Source organism: Odocoileus virginianus, chromosome 8 (genome assembly GCF_023699985.2).
Source record: "Odocoileus virginianus isolate 20LAN1187 ecotype Illinois chromosome 8, Ovbor_1.2, whole genome shotgun sequence".
In the NCBI taxonomy this organism is placed as follows: domain Eukaryota; kingdom Metazoa; phylum Chordata; class Mammalia; order Artiodactyla; family Cervidae; genus Odocoileus; species Odocoileus virginianus.
This window is the reverse complement of record NC_069681.1, coordinates 2,278,895-2,299,015: the sequence shown is the minus strand read 5'-3', so window position 1 is coordinate 2,299,015 and position 20,121 is coordinate 2,278,895. Positions and strand designations below refer to the sequence as shown.

Genomic DNA, 20,121 nt, shown 5'->3' with positions numbered 1-20,121 from the left:
CATTGCAGGCAGATTCTTTACCAACTGAGCTATTAGGGAAGCCCTAAGATGTTTTATCTTAAAAGTCTATTAAAAATGAACAATTCTCTCAAGGTTCATTTAGGGCTTGACACATCAAAAATGTAGACTCTCTGGCATGGTGTCTAACTCAGTCTAAATGTTCCTTGAGTACAATGTTCATTGAGGTAGTGCTAGCAGTTACTACCATGATTCCTCCAACGAAAGGAACCAGCCCTAAGAATTCAAATCAGAGTAAACTACTTAAAAGGTGAAGACTCCAACAACAAAAAATAATAAAATTTAAAAATAAAATGTTAAGATCAAGAACCAGTCTAATAGGTACCCACTAAGTAGAGACAAAAGCACAATGGCTGGATGGTCAACAACACTACTGGGACAGGAACAAATGAAACTGCTGACATCCAATACTTACGATCTATGAAAAAGACAACTTTAAATGGTTCCGCTTAGTCTTATGAAGCAACTTTAATCAAAACAAAAACTAAATTAAACTTTCACTTAAAATTTTTAGATACAATTTCAATCTTAAGGGCCTAAATTATCTGAGGCCTTGAGAAATACTCCAATCTTAAAATTCTGACTCTATATTGTCAATCATTTATTTGTTCATTCACTCATTCAAAAAATATGTTTAGTTTTCAGTCCAGGAATTGTTTTAGGTGCTGTGATAGTGAATAAAGCTAATAGTGAATAAAGCTAACAAAAACCCTTCATAAATTTTAGTACAGAGGGAGAAACAGACAAGACATTTGTATATACACACACAGATACATAAATGATGTAGCATGTCAGATGGCAATAAGTACAACAGTAGAAAAACAAGGAAAGAAGCATAGGGAGGGTTGGAGTTGGGAGTGAGGAGTTTAAATGTTTAAATAGGAAGTTCTCAGAGGATGGCATCTGTGCAAACACCCAAAGGAAGTAAAGGAGGAAACTGGAAGAACACAGAGAGTCCCTGAGGCAGAAATATAGCTGCAGGAGTCCCCCTGTAAGTCTTGCAAAGTTATTCAAACTACTTACTTTCTTGTTAAGTTCTGACGCTTTCTCTTCAAACTCTTCTAGTTTTGCTTCATCTATGCAAATATCTAAAATTGCAAGGATAAAATTTTTCTTAAATTCACTGTTACTTTAAAAGTTTAGAAAGAAAAAAATCACTGAGAAAAGTCAGAAATAATGTCAGTAATAAACAAAATGGAGAAGTATATAATATATAATGGAGAACGATTTTCTAAGCATGATACCAAGGTCATAAAATATAAGAGGAAAGATAAACCCAACTACAATTTTAACCTTGTATTAAGCAAACGGAGGAGTTCAACTGTACACAGCAACAAAGGTTGCTATCCTCAGTTCATATTTTGAAGGAAAAGGAGATGATAGTCAATACAAATGGGGAAAATGTACAATAACAATGAGCATAAAATTAGGAATAAAAATCTAAAAATTGATAAGCCATAAGAACAGATAATTGAATTTTCCTAATATGAAAATATACAAATATTTAATTAGAAATAAGCAAAAATTAAATAATCCCTAATGCCAAGCACTGGAGCTAGCATGGGGAATCCAACTCTCCTAAAAACAGTTGGAAGTATCGTTAAGGAACTTTGCTAACAAGAAACTATGCAATATGTACTAAAATTTAAAATAAATACTTTCTTTCACCCAGTAATTCTATTTCCAGGACTTTGCTTTTAAGTAAGAAGATTCATTAAAATAGTGTTAGCAAAAAACTGCAAATAAATATCCACTAATAATAGATTATAAAGCTCTGATAGGAATCCACAGGACGGGACGCTTCACAGGAGAAGTAATTCATATGGATGTCTCATGATGTACTATATCCCTTCTTTCTTTTTTAATGAAAGTAATAACGAACATTGTTTAATAAAACATACTACAAAACTTATGAAAAGCAAGAATCAACCAAATCACTGCATCCAAAACTAGCCCCACTTCCTGAATGGGGCCACTTGCAGCTCTTTCTGTATTAGATTACTTTGGTGGTTAGCTGCTCAACTCTAAATACAGTGTGTACACAGTTATTTCTTGATTTAACTATGTAGGGCATTATGGATAACTTCCTAAGTTATACTTTCCTGTATAATCCTAATTCTATAACTTTTTTTCACTTGGCTGGCTCTGTAGCACTAAATTAATACTCAATCCTCTGATTCCTATCGCATAGACAGCATCTCTTGAATCCCACCTTATTATGTTATCTGTGCCCTATACTTTCCAACATCCTATATTGTAATATATTGTAATATAATGTATATTCCTATACATTCCAACATCCACCTAAGCATGTTAACACAGTGAAACTGTCTTCTGTATTTAAGTCTTCTGCATTGTGTCTATAAGTTTATTTGAAACATCTATAATCAATTAACAGAATGAATTTATTTAAATATGTAACTAATTTCACTTATATAGCCAAGAAGTATTCAAAGATTTTATTTCCTTCTCAAGAATTCAATGTCAAAACCTTTCACCTACTCAAGAAAAATATTCCTAATGTCCAGGTAGAAAAAACTTTCTCTTCAGACACTATTCAAAATCATTCCATGTTTTAGTTTGCTGTACATTTAGAGAATATTTTCCTTTATTTCTATGTCCCTCCTACCCCCAAGAACTTCTTATTTCTTCTCTCTTAGGGAAAGAAACAAGCATTTGCTTTACCAGTGTCATTAGTATTATCTACTACCTTCTCATTCTATGCACCTCACACTTCTTCCTGAACTCAAATATTTTATGAGGAAAAAAACAACTTCATGCAAATAATACTCTTTGAATATTAAGTCAAGATTTGACATATGGTAACTTCTTAAACATTAGTTACCATGTGGAATCACATATCATTTCAAAGACTGTTTTGCACTCTGTTACTTATAAATCATTGAGACACATCAAGCCTTGGTCATCTGGGAAAGAGTGGTTTACAGGGTCATACAGATCCTTCAAATGGTGATACATCTCATCATACAGTATCAAAATAATCGTATAGGGTAATATCACCACTAATCTCATCAGAAAAAAAATTTAGCGCTGCCAAGATGACAGTAGCAAATACAAGTTTTCCAAACTCAAATTTTTACATAAATGCTTGGATTTTATCATTGGCAACATAGTCTATCTTCATTTCATTCTTAGGAAAGTGTGTGCCAAACACTCACATCTAAGTAGCTACAGTTTTTGTAACAATCACTTTTTCAAAGATTAAAAAAAAAAACAGCAGGCATCTCAGCTGGCGACTCAGGCAATTACACAAGTGCTTCCTCTTGGGGTTTGCAGCACAAGTGACTCACACATACAATATGTTCACACAGAATATTGAAATTTGTATACACAAAGGTAAATGTCTAATAAAATTAATATTTTTTAGTTCTTTATCAAGGACATTCTTAAGTAAAAAACAGCAGTTTCATTTCTTTTGTTTTACCAAAGAATCCCCAGGGCTACTGAGGTTTGGTGCTACTGCCTTGCTTCACAACAGGGTGCCAGCAGTTTTCTCAATATTGTTCTGCAAATATCAAGATAGTGAAAAAGGCAAATAATGCCTCAGTACCATTGTGAAAATAGATTTGACTAGCAGGACCTTCTGAAAGGGTATCCAGGACCCTCCAGAGTCCACGTTGCAAGAAACAACACTCTAGTGCTAACCCATGGGTAAGGAACAGAAGGTATTTCCATTTAAATAACAGTGACACACTCACCAACAAACTGACTTAAATCTAAGTCTAGTCTTTTTCGATATGTGAAGTCTGGATCCATCCCATCTCTATGCAGTACAATCTGAGATACACACTCGTCAATTAATTTGAAGTACTGTTGCCTAGAACCAAGAAAAAGAATAAAGGTACACTCAATTTATCAGTGTAACTTTACATCAAAACAAAGCTATTTCATTCAGTAGCTTGATTTCCAGTTCAATAATATACTACTGTGCAGTTTTAACAGTTGATATAACAGACTTAACATGGGAGTGACAGTAAATACAAATGTCACTTTCCTTCTAATGATTTTAACACATTAATGTTTTCATAATCTTTTAGTTATAAATACAGTGTGCATTAAAGATCATTTTCTTATGAAAGTCAGATACTTGAGTTAATTAGTAGGCAGTGAAAAAGAGAATATTCAAATGAAGTGATACTGATACATGCTTAAACACAGTCCTCAGCAGAGATCATCAGCCTATCACTATACCGTACTGAAAGGGTTACCATTAATTCATTTTATTTTACAAATCAGAAGACATATTTTCTAAAAAATTATCTGGAAGGTTCTTAAAACCATACAGTTCACTGCTTTTACAATGTTTGGGATAATGTGAGTTATAAACAATATCAAATGAATATTTTTTACTTCAAGCTAGAAAAATTCAGTTTAACAATTTTTCTCCAAAGTTTTAATTTAATTAAAATCCTCAACAGGCTTCATTTGTAACTACAATTAGGTTCAGTCCACCTGCATGAGTAACAAGTTACAGAAATCCTTTGAAACAACTCAAGCCAACAAATGCAAAAGATTTTACAAACAAAACCAAACTACAGTTATGGGCAGGGGCGGGGGGCATAGGCCTCCATCCCAACCACTCAGGAAGACTTACTTCTTTTCAATGACATTTTGCACAGTTTTTCCTCTCCACCTTCTTCTCACTATGTATGTGATGGCACCTCAGCAACTTCAGCTTTCCATCCCTATAATCTATGACCTGCAGCTCTGGACTTACTTACTTACACCCAATAAACCATTTATTACACTGAATAAAATAGAGTTCAACATTAGCAAATAAGAAAATGTTCATTAACTGTCATAGAGTGACTATTTAAGACAGTATTCTTAGGTACAGATCAAGGCAAGAAGGCATAATCATTGCTTTCCTCAACTTTCACAACTTCTTTTAAAGAAATAATCCCCTAGCTAATATCTTAGCTGTAATAACCATATTTACACTTGAGGTATTTATATATAAATTGCACACATTTCTATCACTTTTAAAAATTGAGATGACACATTCTGTCCCTTTTTTACTCTTTTTAATGTTATCTTGATGTTGTTTTAATAAAACATTTAAATTAACACAAGTTATTTTGTGTAATTTTTTAAAAACTATAATTTCATTAAATGCTTTCTCAGTTCCACCATTCTAAATTATGAGCTCATTTATAATGCAGATGAAAACTGATGCAGAAACTCTTTCAGCAAGGTAACAAAAGTAAAGAACAATATACTTATGGATTCCAGAAACGTAAATCTAGAAAATAATCTTGATGTGAGATATTAGTAAGGTAGTGAATGTTAGAATAATATGTAAACAACCTAATTAAGGAATAAATATAAATGTGATTACTTCACTAATATAAAATGTAATTTTTGTTGGAGAATATTTTGAAGTCAACTTCACTTTCTCTGCAGTTTTTTAACCAAAATCAGAAACTATCTCCATGCACATTCAACTCACATGCTATTTTGCACACAATAAGCCATCAATAATTTGTTACAGAATTGAATTTGATCTTCTATCCACCTTCCAATTAACTTGCTGCATTTGAATTTTCGTGTGGCCTTTGCTGTATATTTTCCAACTGAGTTCCATTTCATAAAATTTCCTTTTGTCCCAAAAGCAAAAGTGAGCAAAGATTTAAATTCATAGATTGAATTCTTTTAAGTGAGAATATTTTGCACTCTACAATAAAAATTAGATTAAAAGCTTTAGAAATTTTGTTTATTAATTATCAATATTAATTCTAAATGTTCATCAACTGAAAATGTCCAGAAAACTGAAGATCTATGAAAGGTAAAATCCAGGTCCACTTGAGATAGCAAAACCAAAAAAATGAAGAGGTAAACTGAAAAGAACAAGGTACACAGGACTGCACAACAAAAGTAAAATTTACTGTATGTGAACTAAAAGGTAAATACAAAAGAATTTTAAAGAATATATAGCAAAAGTATTATGTAAATGACCATAATTCTGACTCTATTCTGTAATAAATATATTCCCACTATAAGAATAAACAATCTAGGGGGTGGGATGGGGAGAGAGAAGGGAGGGAGATTCAAAAGGGAGGGGGTACATGTACACCTATGGCTGATTCCTGTTGAGGTTTAACAGAAAACAACAAAATTCTGTAAACCAATTATCCTTTAATTATAAAATAAATTTTTAAAAGAAGAATAAACAACAACAAACTAATAAATGAATGAGAATTTTGGTCCATGGGAAAGAACCAGTGGGGTCTTGACTAAGCAGTCACAGGAAGAACTCTGCCTTCATAGCAACCGGATCTGGAATGAAGACCAAGGGCCTTGGGCTGAAAAAGTCAAAGAAGAAGGGAACACAGATGATTATCAAACTTCAAAGGTGATACTGAAAAACTGACCAAAGGAGAGGAACTTCTATGGCTCACTAATAACACTTTGATAATGCTACTATGACAGACCAAAGCAGCCCTCAGCGTGTAGCCGTTGCTAGGCAACACTACTCTGTGCCCCGTTACCTGGCAACGGGTCCCACTCAGCAGTTGGTCGGTGCTAGAGTGGGCCCCGCCCCGCCCCCAGGAAGCCACGACGGGGGTGGGGTGGGGGGGTCAGCCAAGAGTGGGGCGTGGCCATGAGGGGGAGTCAGGGAAGAGCGGACCCTGGCCTCTGCCCGGGGCCCTCTGGCACGTTCCCTGGCCCAGAACCAGCGGGTAAGCTGGGCACCCAGGGAGGAGGCCAGAGATGCGTCACAGAGGCTCCAGAGCCTTCCCCACAGCCACCCACGAGCCGGGGCCTTGAGGCGCTGGGGAACCACTCTGCAACCTCTTTCTCTGTGAGCGAAGAGCGGCAGCCATTGGCCTGGGCCGCAGGCTGTGGGCCCTGCCTCCTGCCCCCTTTTGGGGGCCTGAGGAACAGAGGGCCAGTGGGGTCCTGGGCGCCAGGCTCCTCAGCGATGGCAGCTGGACAGTCTGGGAACCTGGCCCTGAGGGAGCCGCCAACTGAGGTGGGCATCCTCTTGGCCAGGACCTGGACTTTGGAGGGTGAGAGCTGTGCCCTGGGACTTGGCACTTTGTTGTCAGGACAGAGAAGAACATTTGTTTGGTAGAGATTTACAGGAACATCTTCACCTGACTGTGACCTGACTTCAAGAATAAGAATTTCACACCAGGAAGTCTGCACCAACTAACCACGGCCGTCCCCACCTTTCCTATAAAAGGGCTTTGTTGAAACCTTTGGGGGAATTTGGGAATTTTAAACCATGAGCTACCCATCTTCTTGCCTGGCTCTGCAGTAAACTTTTCTCTGTTCCAAACTCCAATGTCTTAGTATTGTTTGGCCTCACTGTGAGTCAGGCACACAGACTTGTATTTTCATTAACACTACAATGTATTTCTCTAGACAGTTGATTCTACTAAAGTGATAGGCTTGCCTGAGCATGCCCCACAAGAGTTGTGCTTTTCAATCGGTTTTGAAGTTTAAAAACCACATGTCCTCCGGAGCACAGATGAAGGGACTAGAATCCTAAGTAAGAAATAACCTCCTTTACAGCACTAGGTGTGTGTGCTAAGTTGCTTCGGGGTGTCCAACATCCAACTCTTTGTGACCCTGTGGACTGTAGCCTGCCGGGCTCCCATCCATCGAATTCTCCAGCCAAGAATATTGAGGTGGGTTGCCAAGCTCTCCTCCAAGGGATCTTCCCGACCCAGGGATCAAACCCACTTCTTTTGAGGCTCCTGCATTGCTGGTAGATTCTTTACCACTAAGCCACCAGGGAAGCCCTTTGCCACACTATGGATACATTCAAACCTTCAAAAGCAATCAACAGTCTTAAATTTTTGGAAAATACAGGGATCAAGAAAAGGATGGGGTTACTTTAGAATGAGTGAAAGTCTCAAGTTTATTTTTAAATTTTCAGAAGAGTACAATGTTACAATTAGGGTACCTATGATTCTCAAAAATCATATTTAATCAAATATTAGTTTTTTATCTAGCATTTATAAAGTGGTTCAATAAACTGTCTTATTTAAATAAAAATTGAGAAACAAGCAAATGAAGCCTAACAGGTTCCTGATTCATATTTTAGAAGACCTTGGGATTTGCCAATTCTACAAAGGAAGGAAGTAGAACAGGCGGCCATACTCATCGCAACCTAAAGTTTTACCATGTTTAGGTAAAACTGCTCACTTGTTAGGTACATCAAAAACCTAAATTACTCCGTCTGACATCACCCAGAGGACACAGCCTGAATGAAACTAACAACTCCTTCTACTTGAAATCAGAGTAAGAAAAGACATACTATCCACAGTATTTGAGAAAAACTTTCAGCAAAGTTAATGGCAGCCAAAATGGCTTCATACTCAAAAGATCTTAACTTCCTTCATAAAAGAGCAATAAAAAAGTGCTCAGTTACTCAGCCATGTCTGACTCTTTGTGACCCCATGGACATGTATGTAGCCCGCTAAGCCCCTCTGACCATGGAATTTTCCAAGCGAGAATACTGGAGTGGGTTGCCATTCCTACACCAGGAGATCTTCCCAACCCATGAATCAAACCTACATCTCTTGAGTCTCTTGCATTGACAGATGGATTCTTTACCACTGAACCACATGGGAAACCCATATAACTACAGGAAGATATGGATAACAGTTAATTTCTTTTTTTTTTCCAAGGTTCTTTTTTCTTTCATTTATTTTTATTAGTTGGAGGCTAATTACTTTACAATATTGTAGTGGTTTTTGTCATACATTGACATGAATCAGCCATGGATTTACATGTATTCCCCATCCCGATCCCCCCTCCCACCTCCCTCTCCACCTGATCGCTCTGGGTCTTCCCAGTGCACCAGGCCCAAGCACTTGTCTCATGCACCCAACCTGGGCTGGTGATCTGTTTCACCCTAGATAATATACATGTTTCGATGCTGTTCTCTCGAAACATCCCACCCTCGCCTTCTCCCACAGAGTCCAAAAGTCTGTTCTGTACATCTGTGTCTCTTTTTCTATTTTGCATATAGGGTTATCATTACCATCTTTCTAAATTCCATATATATGTGTTAGTATACTGTAATGGTCTTTATCTTTCTGGCTTACTTCGCTCTGTATAATGGGCTCCAGTTTCATCCATCTCATTAGAACTGATTCAAATGAATTCTTTTTAATGGCTGAGTAATATTCCATGGTGTATATGTACCACAGCTTCCTTATTCATTCATCTGCTGATGGGCATCTAGGTTGTTTCCTTGCCCTGGCTATTATAAACAGTGCTGCAATGAACACTGGGGTGCACGTGTCTCTTTCAGATCTGGTTTCCTTGGTGTGTATGCCCAGAAGTGGGATTGCTGGGTCATATGGCAGTTCTATTTCCAGTTTTCTAAGAAATCTCCACACTGTTCTCCATAGAGGCTGTACTAATTTGAATTCCCACCAACAGTGTAAGAGGGTTCCCTTTTCTCCACACCCTCTCCAGCATTTATTGCTTGTAGACTTTTGGATAGCAGCCATCCTGACTGGCGTGTAATGGTACCTCATTGTGGTTTTGATTTGCATTTCTCTGATAATGAGTGATGTTGAGCATCTTTTCATGTGTTTGTTAGCCATCTGTATGTCTTCTTTGGAGAAATGTCTGTTTAGTTCTTCTGCCCATTTTTTGATTGGGTCATTTACTTTTCTGGAATTGAGCTGCAGGAGTTGCTTGTATATTTTTGAGATTAATCCTTTGTCTGTTGCCTCGTTTGCTATTATTTTCTCCCAATCTGAGGGCTGTCTTTTCACCTTGCTTATAGTTTCCTTTGTTGTGCAAAAGCTTTTAAGTTTCATTAGGTCCCATTTGTTTATTTTTGCTTTTATTTCCAATATTCTGGGAGGTGCGTCATAGAGGATCCTGCTGTGATTTATGTCGGAGAGGGTTTTGCCTATGTTCTGCTCTAGGAGTTTTATAGTTTCTGGTCTTACATTTAGATCTTTAATCCATTTGACTTTATTTTTGTGTATGGTGTTAGAAAGTGTTCTAGTTTCATTCTTTTACAGGTGGTTGACCAGTTTTCCCAGCACCACTTGTTAAAGAGGTTGTCTTTTTTTCGTTGTATATCCTTGCCTCCTTTGTCGAAGATAAGGTGTCCATAGGTTCGTGGATTTATCTCTGGGCTTTCTATTCTGTTCCATTGATCTATATTTCTGTCTTTGTGCCACTACCATACTGTCTTGATGACTGTGGCTTTGTAGTATAATCTGAAGTCAGGCTGGTTGATTCCTCCAGTTCCATTCTCCTTTCTCAAGGTTACTTTGGCTATTCGAGGTTTTTTGTATTTCCATACATATTGTGAAATTATTTGTTCTAGTTCTGTGAAAAATACCATTGGTAGCTCGATAGGGATTGCATTGAATCTGTAGATTGCTTTGGGTAGTATAGCCATTTTGACAATATTGATTCTTCCAATTCATGAACATGGTATGTTTCTCCATCTGTTTGTGTCCTCTTTGATTTCTTTCATCGGTGTTTTGTAGTTTTCTATGTATAGGTCTTTTGTTTCTTTAGGTAGATACACTCCTAAATATTTTTTTCTTTTCGTTGCAATGGTGAATGGTATTGTTTCCTTAATTTCTCTTTCTGTTTTCTCATTGTTAGTGTATAGGAATGCAAGGGATTTCTGTGTGTTAATTTTATATCCTGCAACTTTACTCTACTCGCTTATTAGCTCTAGTAATTTTCTGGTAGAGTCTTTAGGGTTTTCTATGTAGAGGATCATGTCATCTGCAAACAGAGAGAGTTTCACTTCTTCTTTTCCTATCTGGATTCCTTTTACTTATTTTTCTGCCCTGATTGCTGTGGCCAACACTTCCAAAACTATGTTGAACAGTAGTGGTGAGAGTGGGCATCCTTGTCTTGAACCTGATTTTAGGGGAAATGCTTTCAATTTTTCACCATTGAGGGTAATGCTTGTTGTGGGTTTGTCATATATAGCTTTTATTATGTTGAGGTATGTTCCTTCTATTCCTGCTTTCTGAAGAGTTTTAATCATAAATGGATGTTGAATTTTGTCAAAGGCTTTCTCTGCATCTACTGAGATAATCATATGGTTTTTATCTTTCAATTTGTTAATGTGGTGTGTTACATTGATTGATTTGCGGATATTAAAGAATCCTTGCATTCCTGGGATAAAGCCCACTTGGTCATGGTGTATGATTTTTTTATTATGTTGTTGGATTCTGTTTGCTAGAATTTTGTTAAGGATTTTTGCATCTATGTTCATCAGTGATATTGGCCTGTAGTTTTCTTTTTTGTGGCATCTTTGTCTGGTTTTGGAATTAGGGTGATGGTGGCCTCATACAATGAGTTTGGAAGTTTACCTTCTTCTGCAATTTTCCGGAAGAGTTTGAGTAAGATAGGTGTTAGCTCTTCTCTAAATTTTTGGTAGAATTCAGCTGTGAAGCCATCTGGTCCTGGGCTTTTGTTTGCTGGACGATTTCTGATTACAGTTCCGATTTCCTGGCTTGTGATGGGTTTGTTAAGATCTTCTATTTCTTCCCGGTTCAGTTTTGGAAAGTTATACTTCTCTAAGAACTTGTCCATTTCTTCCAAGTTGTCCATTTTATTGGCATAGAGCTGCTGGTAGTAGTCTCTTATGATCCTTTGTATTTCAGTGTTGTCTGTTGTGATCTCTCCATTTTCATTTCTAATTTTGTTAATTTGGTTCTTCTCCCTTTGTTTCTTAATGAGTCTTGCTAATGGTTTGCCAATTTTGTTTATTTTTTCAAAAAACCAGCTTTTAGCTTTGTTGATTTTTGCTATGGTCTTCAGTTTCTTTTGCATTTATTTCTGCCCTAATTTTTAAGATTTCTTTCCTTCTACTAACCCTGGGGTTCTTCATTTCTTCCTTCTCTAGTTGCTTTAGGTGTAGAGTTAGGTTATTTATTTGACTTTTTTCTTGTTTCTTGAGGTAAGCTTGTAATGCTATGAACCTTCCCCTTAGCACTGCTTTTACAGTGTCCCATAGGTTTTGGGTTGTTGTGTTTTCATTTTCATTCATTTCTATGAATATTTTTATTTCTTTTTTGATTTCTTCTATGATTTGTTGGTTATTCAGATGTGTGTTATTTAGCCTCCATATGTTTGAATTTTTAATAATTTTTTTCCTGTAATTGAGATCTAATCTTACTGCACTGTGGTCAGAAAACAGTTAATTTCTTTAAACAATTTGTTGAGTTCAAGATGTCTAAGGTATAACCAAATGACTTCAAAAGTTACTTGTATAGCTTTCTGATACATTAGCAACATTAAACATAACTGTACTATTAAGGAACTTTCTAGCTACTTAAACACTAATAAAAGTGATGTTTTAGTATCTTTTTTATAACTTATGAAAAGAAACTTATCAACACCATTCCTACTGCCCAAGGACTAAGCAGAAAATATTATCCATCATGCAATACATTAGTAATAAGTAAATTTGTTGCTAGTTCTTATTTTTATTCAGATGAAAAATTGTAACCAAGAATCTGCTAGAGCTTAAAAAGTAATAGTAATATCATTTTATACCATCATCTATCTAAATATATGCCCATAGGAAACACTGTAGACTATGAATTAATACTATGAAAGAAAGAAATCTTTAAAATATGTGCATGTTCAAATCAAACAGCTGGTGAATTTCACAATATAATTTTATTAGTGAAAGAAAATATTAGAATATAGCTTCCTCTTACCTTATAAAATAATCATTTCGAATCAGCAAAAGATGCTGCAGAATTGAAATGAAATACCCCTCTGCTCTGGTTTCCTTAACTGTGTTCCACAGCATGTTGTAAAGATCATTCGCTTCAGTAAACTGATTAAGGAATATGTGGATTTATTTGCCCTCTACACCCAACAACGGCAGTAAGTGACACGGAATCTGCTGTGTAAGGCCTCAGAAGATGCTGTCTTAGTCCAAACCAGGGCCGCATAGACCGAGCATGTGATAAAGCGCGTGTGGCCAGCTGTGAGAGCAGAGGGAGGCCGCACGACACTCTCCGGCCTCCCCTCCACAGCCTGCTCTAGCCAGTCTCCCCTCTCGCGCCAAGGCGCTCTGGCAGAGCGGCAGAGAGCTGCTCACGAAGGCGGCACTGGGCTCTGGGGCAGCCATGACCGAGAGAGCCGGTGCCAGGCATTACCTACCACGGCGCACCCTCGTGGAAGACAGAGATGCGGCAAAACATAGACGTCTGCAGAGGCACAAAGCCAGCCAAGGCTCGTAAGAAAATACATGCAAGGTACAGGGCAGAAATGACCAGCAGGCTAAAGGGCCTACTCCTAATGCCAGAAAGCACTGGGGGCAGCAGGGCTCCAAACAGAAAGAACAGACTGCACATGTGCACATTAAGAGGCCTCCAGTATCCAGTTTTAACGTGCAACATTCATTTATATAAGCATGTTTTCATAAAAACACATATAAACTAATAAAATAAAAAGGTTTATACGAACATCCCTCTGATTCAATAAAGTTTTGATTTTATAGCATTTACCTAGAAATGGCTTCAGAAGTTTAACATTTTAGGGTTAGGGGCTGACTGTTTAAGATTTAGCAGCAATTATTAGTAATTAATACATATTTGATTGGACATCAGACAAAAGGATATTCAAATTCAGCTCTAATATCTTCAAGGCGATGGGAGAACTCCATCAAATCTTCTTCCTTATGCTCATCAAAGACTTTAAGTTGGATATCCAAGCCATCATTCTTAATATGTTTTAAATTCTACAGATATTAAATTGAAATTATGAGGAACTGTTTGGTTTTAATAATGCAAAAAATTAATGAAAAATATAAACAATAAAGAAACCACTCAATTTGATTTATAGCATTCAAAGACTTAAAAGTGTTAACTAATACTCAAAACTTATCGTCTGTATTTCAAAAATAGATTTTATACTCAAGCCTTTTTTCCCATAGATAAATTATTCTTGAAAGTAATTTATCTAAATTTCCCCCTACTCAAGTACTTCTCTAATTTAAATATTAATAAGAAGACTGCAGGGCACTTACTGGCAATATCTCTTTCAATCCGCAACGCATAAATTCATTTCTGATGTGAAGCCTGAAGTCCAAGTCATCAGGAGATGTAACAAGAGCATTGATGAGCTGCATACACGCTACCTATAATAAATTACACAGCAAGACTTAGACTTGGATCAGACATTTAAAAAGGAGTAATAGCACTGAGACATCAAGGCTGTGTTCCAAGTATTATCAAATATCTTCCTTCACAGGTGAGTCTATTAAAACGATAATTTGAATGTAAAATACTTTAGTCAATTATAAATTATACAAGAAATATATTTTCAGTGGAGTTTTTAATTCTCTCCAACCAAAAGTTAAGTTCTTGTCCAAAAATATCATTCCATACACACAAGACATAAACTGAACACACATTAGTTGAAAAACTATAAATATCCTTAGGTAACATTTAGCTAAACTAGGATAATAAAATAACTTCCTATTCATCAAGAGAAACCCAAAGACTTTAAGTCAATAAGAATTAACTAAGGCATGCATCTAGTTAATGGGGTTGCTATAACCAAAAACTGTATTATGAACATTGCAAGGCTAATTACTGATTTGGTCCCTGGGTTGGGAAGATCCCCTGGAGAAGGAAATGGCAACCCACTCCAGTATCCTTGCCTGGAAAATCTCATGGACAGAGGAGCCTGATGGGCTGCAGTCAATGGGGTCACAAAGAGTCAGGCACAACTGAGCAACTAACACTTACTTACTTAACTGACCAGGCACCGGTCCCTACACTTTGACAAAAATTCAGACCTACTGTATGTTATGTTTATTAAGAAGACATAAAGAAATAACATGGCCAACTGCACTAAAAATTAAAAATCATATTTTCTCAACTTTCACCCTGGAACTCCAACTTTCAACTTGGATATCATTTTTTTTTTAATTACTGGCTGAACTGTATCTTTCATTATCAAAAATCTATATAATGAAAACAAAGGAGACTGTTTCTAGGCAGGCAAAGAATTCTTCATTGTTGTCGATGGTTATTTTTCTAAGTCTACATTCTACCAAAAGCCAACAAGAAAGACTAGCGTACTGATCAATATGTTTAACCTCATGCTGCTCTCTAAACTGTCCTTTCTCCATCCCTTAAGGCAAGGTCTATATGAATTTAAAATGCCATTTTGGGATTAAAACACCAACAGGGGTCTGAGTTCCAGCTGGTTGAAATATATTGTAATTGTTCTATTTGATATCTAAACACTAAAATCTGGCCAGCATGCCTCTACTGTCAAAATCTGAAAGAGAGGGAAAAGAAAAACATATTTAGAAAAAAAAGAGAAGAAAAACTTAAAACAGAGTCTACCTTTCAGTACATGTTCACTCAACTGTAAACAGTTCATGTCAAAAAGTCAAGTTTAAAAGGCTTTCTTTGCACTTCCTTGCCAGTCATTACCCAGTACCCACAAATTTTTTTTCAGCATTATAAAAGATCTCAAACAGCATACAAATCATGTTTCTATACGTTGAGAAATTAAATTAGCATTAGTCACCAGGTTTCCAGAAAAGATGCAAATTATAGACAACTCAAAGAAAGCAGCAAAAATAAACAACCTAAAAATTAGCAGCAAATATCACCTAAATGGAAAGTCAATATATATAGAACAATATTAGCACAAAATTAAGGAGAAAGAAGTGGAAAGGATCATCCAAATTGCTTCCAGGAAACATTTTAAAGGCAATTTCCAATAAAAGGAAAAATAGGAAATTGACAAAGTGAAATAATGAATTTAATTCTTTAAGATCCTTTCCCAATTCTAATGGTAATTTACCATTATCACGACCTATACCCACTCTTTGATTAATTTATAGCCTGTAAACATATGTCTACATACAGTAAAATGTATTGATTTATTTTCTTACAGATGAAGAATTCTATAGTCAAGGTAAAGACCAAAGAGTTCCTTCTAGGTTTTTAATACATACACTGAGATATTTGGACCTGTTTTACCACATGATTTCACACTGATACAGCATACCAGTATATAAATCAACTTCTATAGACAGTAGAAAAGGCTCAGGAACTAAAAGGTAAAACGGCACACGTTGTCTACCCTAGTGAAGATAAGTAGGTACAATAACAAAAATATACCCTAACAGATACATGAGAATATATTATATGAGCATACGGGGACAGTAATAAAAACAAGGACAGCTGAGGAGCAGAACTGACTCTCAAGGATTAATTGGAAGACAGGCAGCCAGATGAAGAGGAAGACCAAGGTGCTCAAATATAAGAGTTAACATATTCAAAGCCCTGGGCCCTTCTGTCGAATCACAAGGAATTCAGATTTTCTGAGCAGTCTGTAAAGGTAGTAAGTAAGAGAGCAGGGGAAGGACTCATTAAAGATGAGGCCAGACAGGTGAAGCACAGCCTCCTAGGCCAAATCAGAGAGTGCTGGTTCAGCTGGAAATAGGGAGAATCATAAAGGATTTCATGCAGAGGAGAGGTAATAATAGAGGTAACAGATTAAGTGAAGAAGTGATCTTAGGACTCCCCTAATGATCCAATGGCTGAGACACAAAGCTTCCAATGCAAGGGCCACAGGTTCGATCCCTGGTCATGAACCTAAGATCCCACACGCCACACAGCATGGCAGGGAAATAAAGCTATCATAGCGGTAACCTCAGTGAGCAATGAGGAGGTCTTGAACAACCTTTCTAAAACATGTGATGGCTGGGTGAACATGTGATTGAGACCAAAGAAAAGAATTTGAGAGTTCTCCTGCCTTTGTATTTCAACAAGATAGGAGGTGGGAGTATTAATAGACACATGAAATGCAAGGAGAGAAACAAATTTCACAGGAAGACTAGAATAAATCCTGCTTTTAAAAATGAAATGTACATTAGGAATCACATATTCATTTAAAAACTTACTTATTGAATGCCAGGATATTAACAGAAACTCCAGGAAATAATGAAATTGTGATATTCATCATAAGGAATTAATCATCATGTTCTGCTTGATGTTCCAATAGCATAGTATATATGATCTCCATTAATTTGCATTAAGTATGCCATACTAACAGTTTGAAAGGCAGACAAAAGCTACCTCACCCCAGAACTGATAAATGAAGGGGGTAAGAAAACAGGAGTTTCTGCCCTCCTCCTGGGAGCATCCTAAGTTAAATAAAGGCTCTATCTTGGGGCATCAGACCCTCTCTGTTTATTAGGTTATGCATTTCATTCCTTCCAAGCCTGTTAGTGATGTCTACTAAGGACTTATTGGTACTGGGGACACAACTATGAAAAGAAAAAGACAGAAATCACTACTAAAGAAAGGGAGGAGTCAAGACTGACTCCACAATTTCTGACCAGAGCAATTTAAAAGCTGACAGTCATTTATTAAGATGGAAAATAAATACGGATAAACAGAGGAAACAGGTTTGGGAAGAAAGATCAGGAGTTCCATTTTAGAGATGTTAAGTTGGAAATACCTAATATTGATCCTTATCCAAAGAAGTAGAAAAGGAAATTGGATATAGGAGACCCTAGTTCAAGAAAGAGATTACCATAGCAATTGCATGTAAAAGCCAAATCTCAGATGATCATCAAGAAAGGAGAAGAGAGAGAGAGAGAAAGAGAGAGAGAGAAGAGGTCCAAGACTGGCTGGGACATTTCAGTTTCATCAATTTCAACTGTAGGTTTTGAGTTACAGATTGGAGAAATGAGTTAAAGAAAAGTAGAAGGATATAATGTGGTAGAAAACAAACAAGGAGAAGTCTGAAAAATATGGGAGGAAAGTGTGTCAACAGGGAGAGTGATCAACTGTGTCAAATAAGATCATGACCACTGCATCTGGCAAAATGGTGACTTAACAAGCAGTTTCTACAAAGGGCCAGAACTGCTCTTCCACTTGGAAAACTCTCTCTCTCATGTCCCATCAACAACCAGTACATGAAAGCATACAATTAAACTGACCCTAAAATATTCTCCTCCTTACTGCAAACGTGTGTTTAGAAACACTTTATTAACACTTTAGAAAAACTGCTTATTGACCTTTGGTTAAAACAAGGCATCTCTAGGTGTTAGATCATGGACTCCATTTTAATGATTTAGAAAGTAAATGTTATAAACTTAATTGTTACTCTAGCCCCCATTATCAGAAAGGAAGCTTACATGAGAAAAGCTACTTTTAACATAACTTCTAGCTATAAAGACATATCTGCACATGTGCACACAGGCATGTCAGCTAGAATTCAGGATAGCTGAGGATTTCCTCAAGAGCAGCAACAAACTGAAAACGCACTACAAAACCCACACAGCCAAGGATGAGGAAAACACGTAGCCAAAACCGCAATCACAAGCGGTGGGGAAAGTGTCAGCAACGACATGAGCTAGAAAGTAAAGACCACTGGAAAAACCACAGCCTTGACTAGACGTATAACAAGGGACACATAAACTGTAAGCAAAAATCGCAAAGATATTCAGTAAGAGGGACAGAGCTTGTCAAAGGCAATCTTAGAACAAGGCAACTGATCAAAGGAAAATCATTAGAAGTAGACAGAAATTAAACAGCAAGACAAAGACACACACAGGAATTAACATCACTTAATCAGCAAAGTAGTTTTCCGCCCTTGAAAATGAAGTGAGGAGGTTTCGTCATATGTAAATACATATTACCTAAATTTCCTCTACCACATAGTTTAATGTAATGCTATCTATCACTATGTGCAACACAAAAGGAGAAAAACATTCACATTTTATGCATCTTTAACTTTCGATTTCCAAACCTTTTTCGACTAACAAGTTTGAGCACAAAATTCCAGGCACACTAAGAGTTGTGATGCTTGAGACCAACCACCGGCTTGTCCGCGTTTTGCCGAGGCCACCAGCAGGGATGCTTCCTCCAAGATTATGCCGAAGGAACTGAAAAGTTATCCAACAAACAGCAAAAGCAAGTGTTCTTTAGAAAGCTCACAACTGGGCAACAGGTTCATCCTGAATACGAGGAGATGTTTTCATATGTAAAATGATGGCTATACTACACTGAACACATATCAGCTTCACAAGCTGAATGCAGACTGCAAACCAGCACCCATGAAGTACTTAAATAAAAATTCTATCAGAACCTGTGAATGCCTGCTCTCTGGGCCTGGAAGAACCAGGTCACACAGCTATTCATCTTCTCAGCTCCACAGCAGAAATCCTCTGTCTCTCTTTGCACAATCAAATTTCACACTTATCAAGTTAAAATGAGTAAATGATGCTTACAGACAAATATCTTGCCTCCAGTGCAACAAAAGAAATACCAATGAATTTTAAAATCTCAAGCGCTAATCCAGAATATAAACTAAACCTGACTACTACATTATGAAGACAAACACAGAAAAGGGTGAATTATGTCAGCAAATGTAAGGTCCTATACTTTACTTATGTTTCTAATAAAATGTTCTATAAACGATAGACACAGTAAGAGGACAAGTCAGACCTTGGGGTGAAACTGCATATATCTCATACAAATTCAGACAAATAAATGACAGGATCAAGAGGCTCTAATTTACATGAATACGAACAGTTGGATTCAAGACGGAACTTGGATTTTTAAAGATTTATTCAGACACTCCCCCTGAGATATCCATGAATTCTGTGTTCTTCCATTTCGTTGAGATGCTAGTATCACAATATTCATACGAAATATTAGCAAGCTCTGAATTCCTGAGTATAAGCTTCTTAAGAGCTTAAGGAGTGTATTTCATTCATCTTTATTGTTCTAATATCTAGCAGAACTCTGCACAGCAATCACTGAATAATTAACCGACTGGTTAATTATGAAACTTTGCTGTTACCTTGAGTCATGAGTTACCTTTATCTTTCTGGTGGTCTATTATAGCATAAGTGAAAAAATGCATTACATAGATTCAGAAAATTGGCAGTATACTCTAGGATAAAAATGTTAACCACTAGTTTACTATACTGAGGTGTGTACTCCATATGACAATATGAGTTTACATTAGAATATTATTTTACTCTTGCTTCTTTAATGTTTATTAGCTTAATGGCATATTATTTACTTGTTCATTTAGTGTATTAACCTGTTGATTCATACAAATACAGTAACCATACTG

The 20,121-nt window shown here is 36.7% G+C and overlaps 1 protein-coding gene across 5 annotated transcripts in view; it reads right to left on the bottom strand.

The window, feature by feature from the left end:
- DIAPH3 (diaphanous related formin 3) overlaps positions 1-20,121 on the bottom strand; it is a 549,655-nt gene that overhangs the window by 353,444 nt on the left and 176,090 nt on the right. For all 5 annotated transcript variants that reach the window (XM_070471159.1, XM_070471157.1, XM_070471160.1 and 2 more), the window contains 5 exons: positions 14,030-14,140; positions 13,623-13,741; positions 12,711-12,827; positions 3,738-3,856; positions 1,042-1,106 (listed from right to left, as the gene is read on the bottom strand). In XM_070471159.1, the coding sequence (XP_070327260.1) occupies positions 1,042-1,106; positions 3,738-3,856; positions 12,711-12,827; positions 13,623-13,741; positions 14,030-14,140 (531 nt within the window). The remainder of the gene's footprint in view (positions 1-1,041; positions 1,107-3,737; positions 3,857-12,710; positions 12,828-13,622; positions 13,742-14,029; positions 14,141-20,121) is intronic.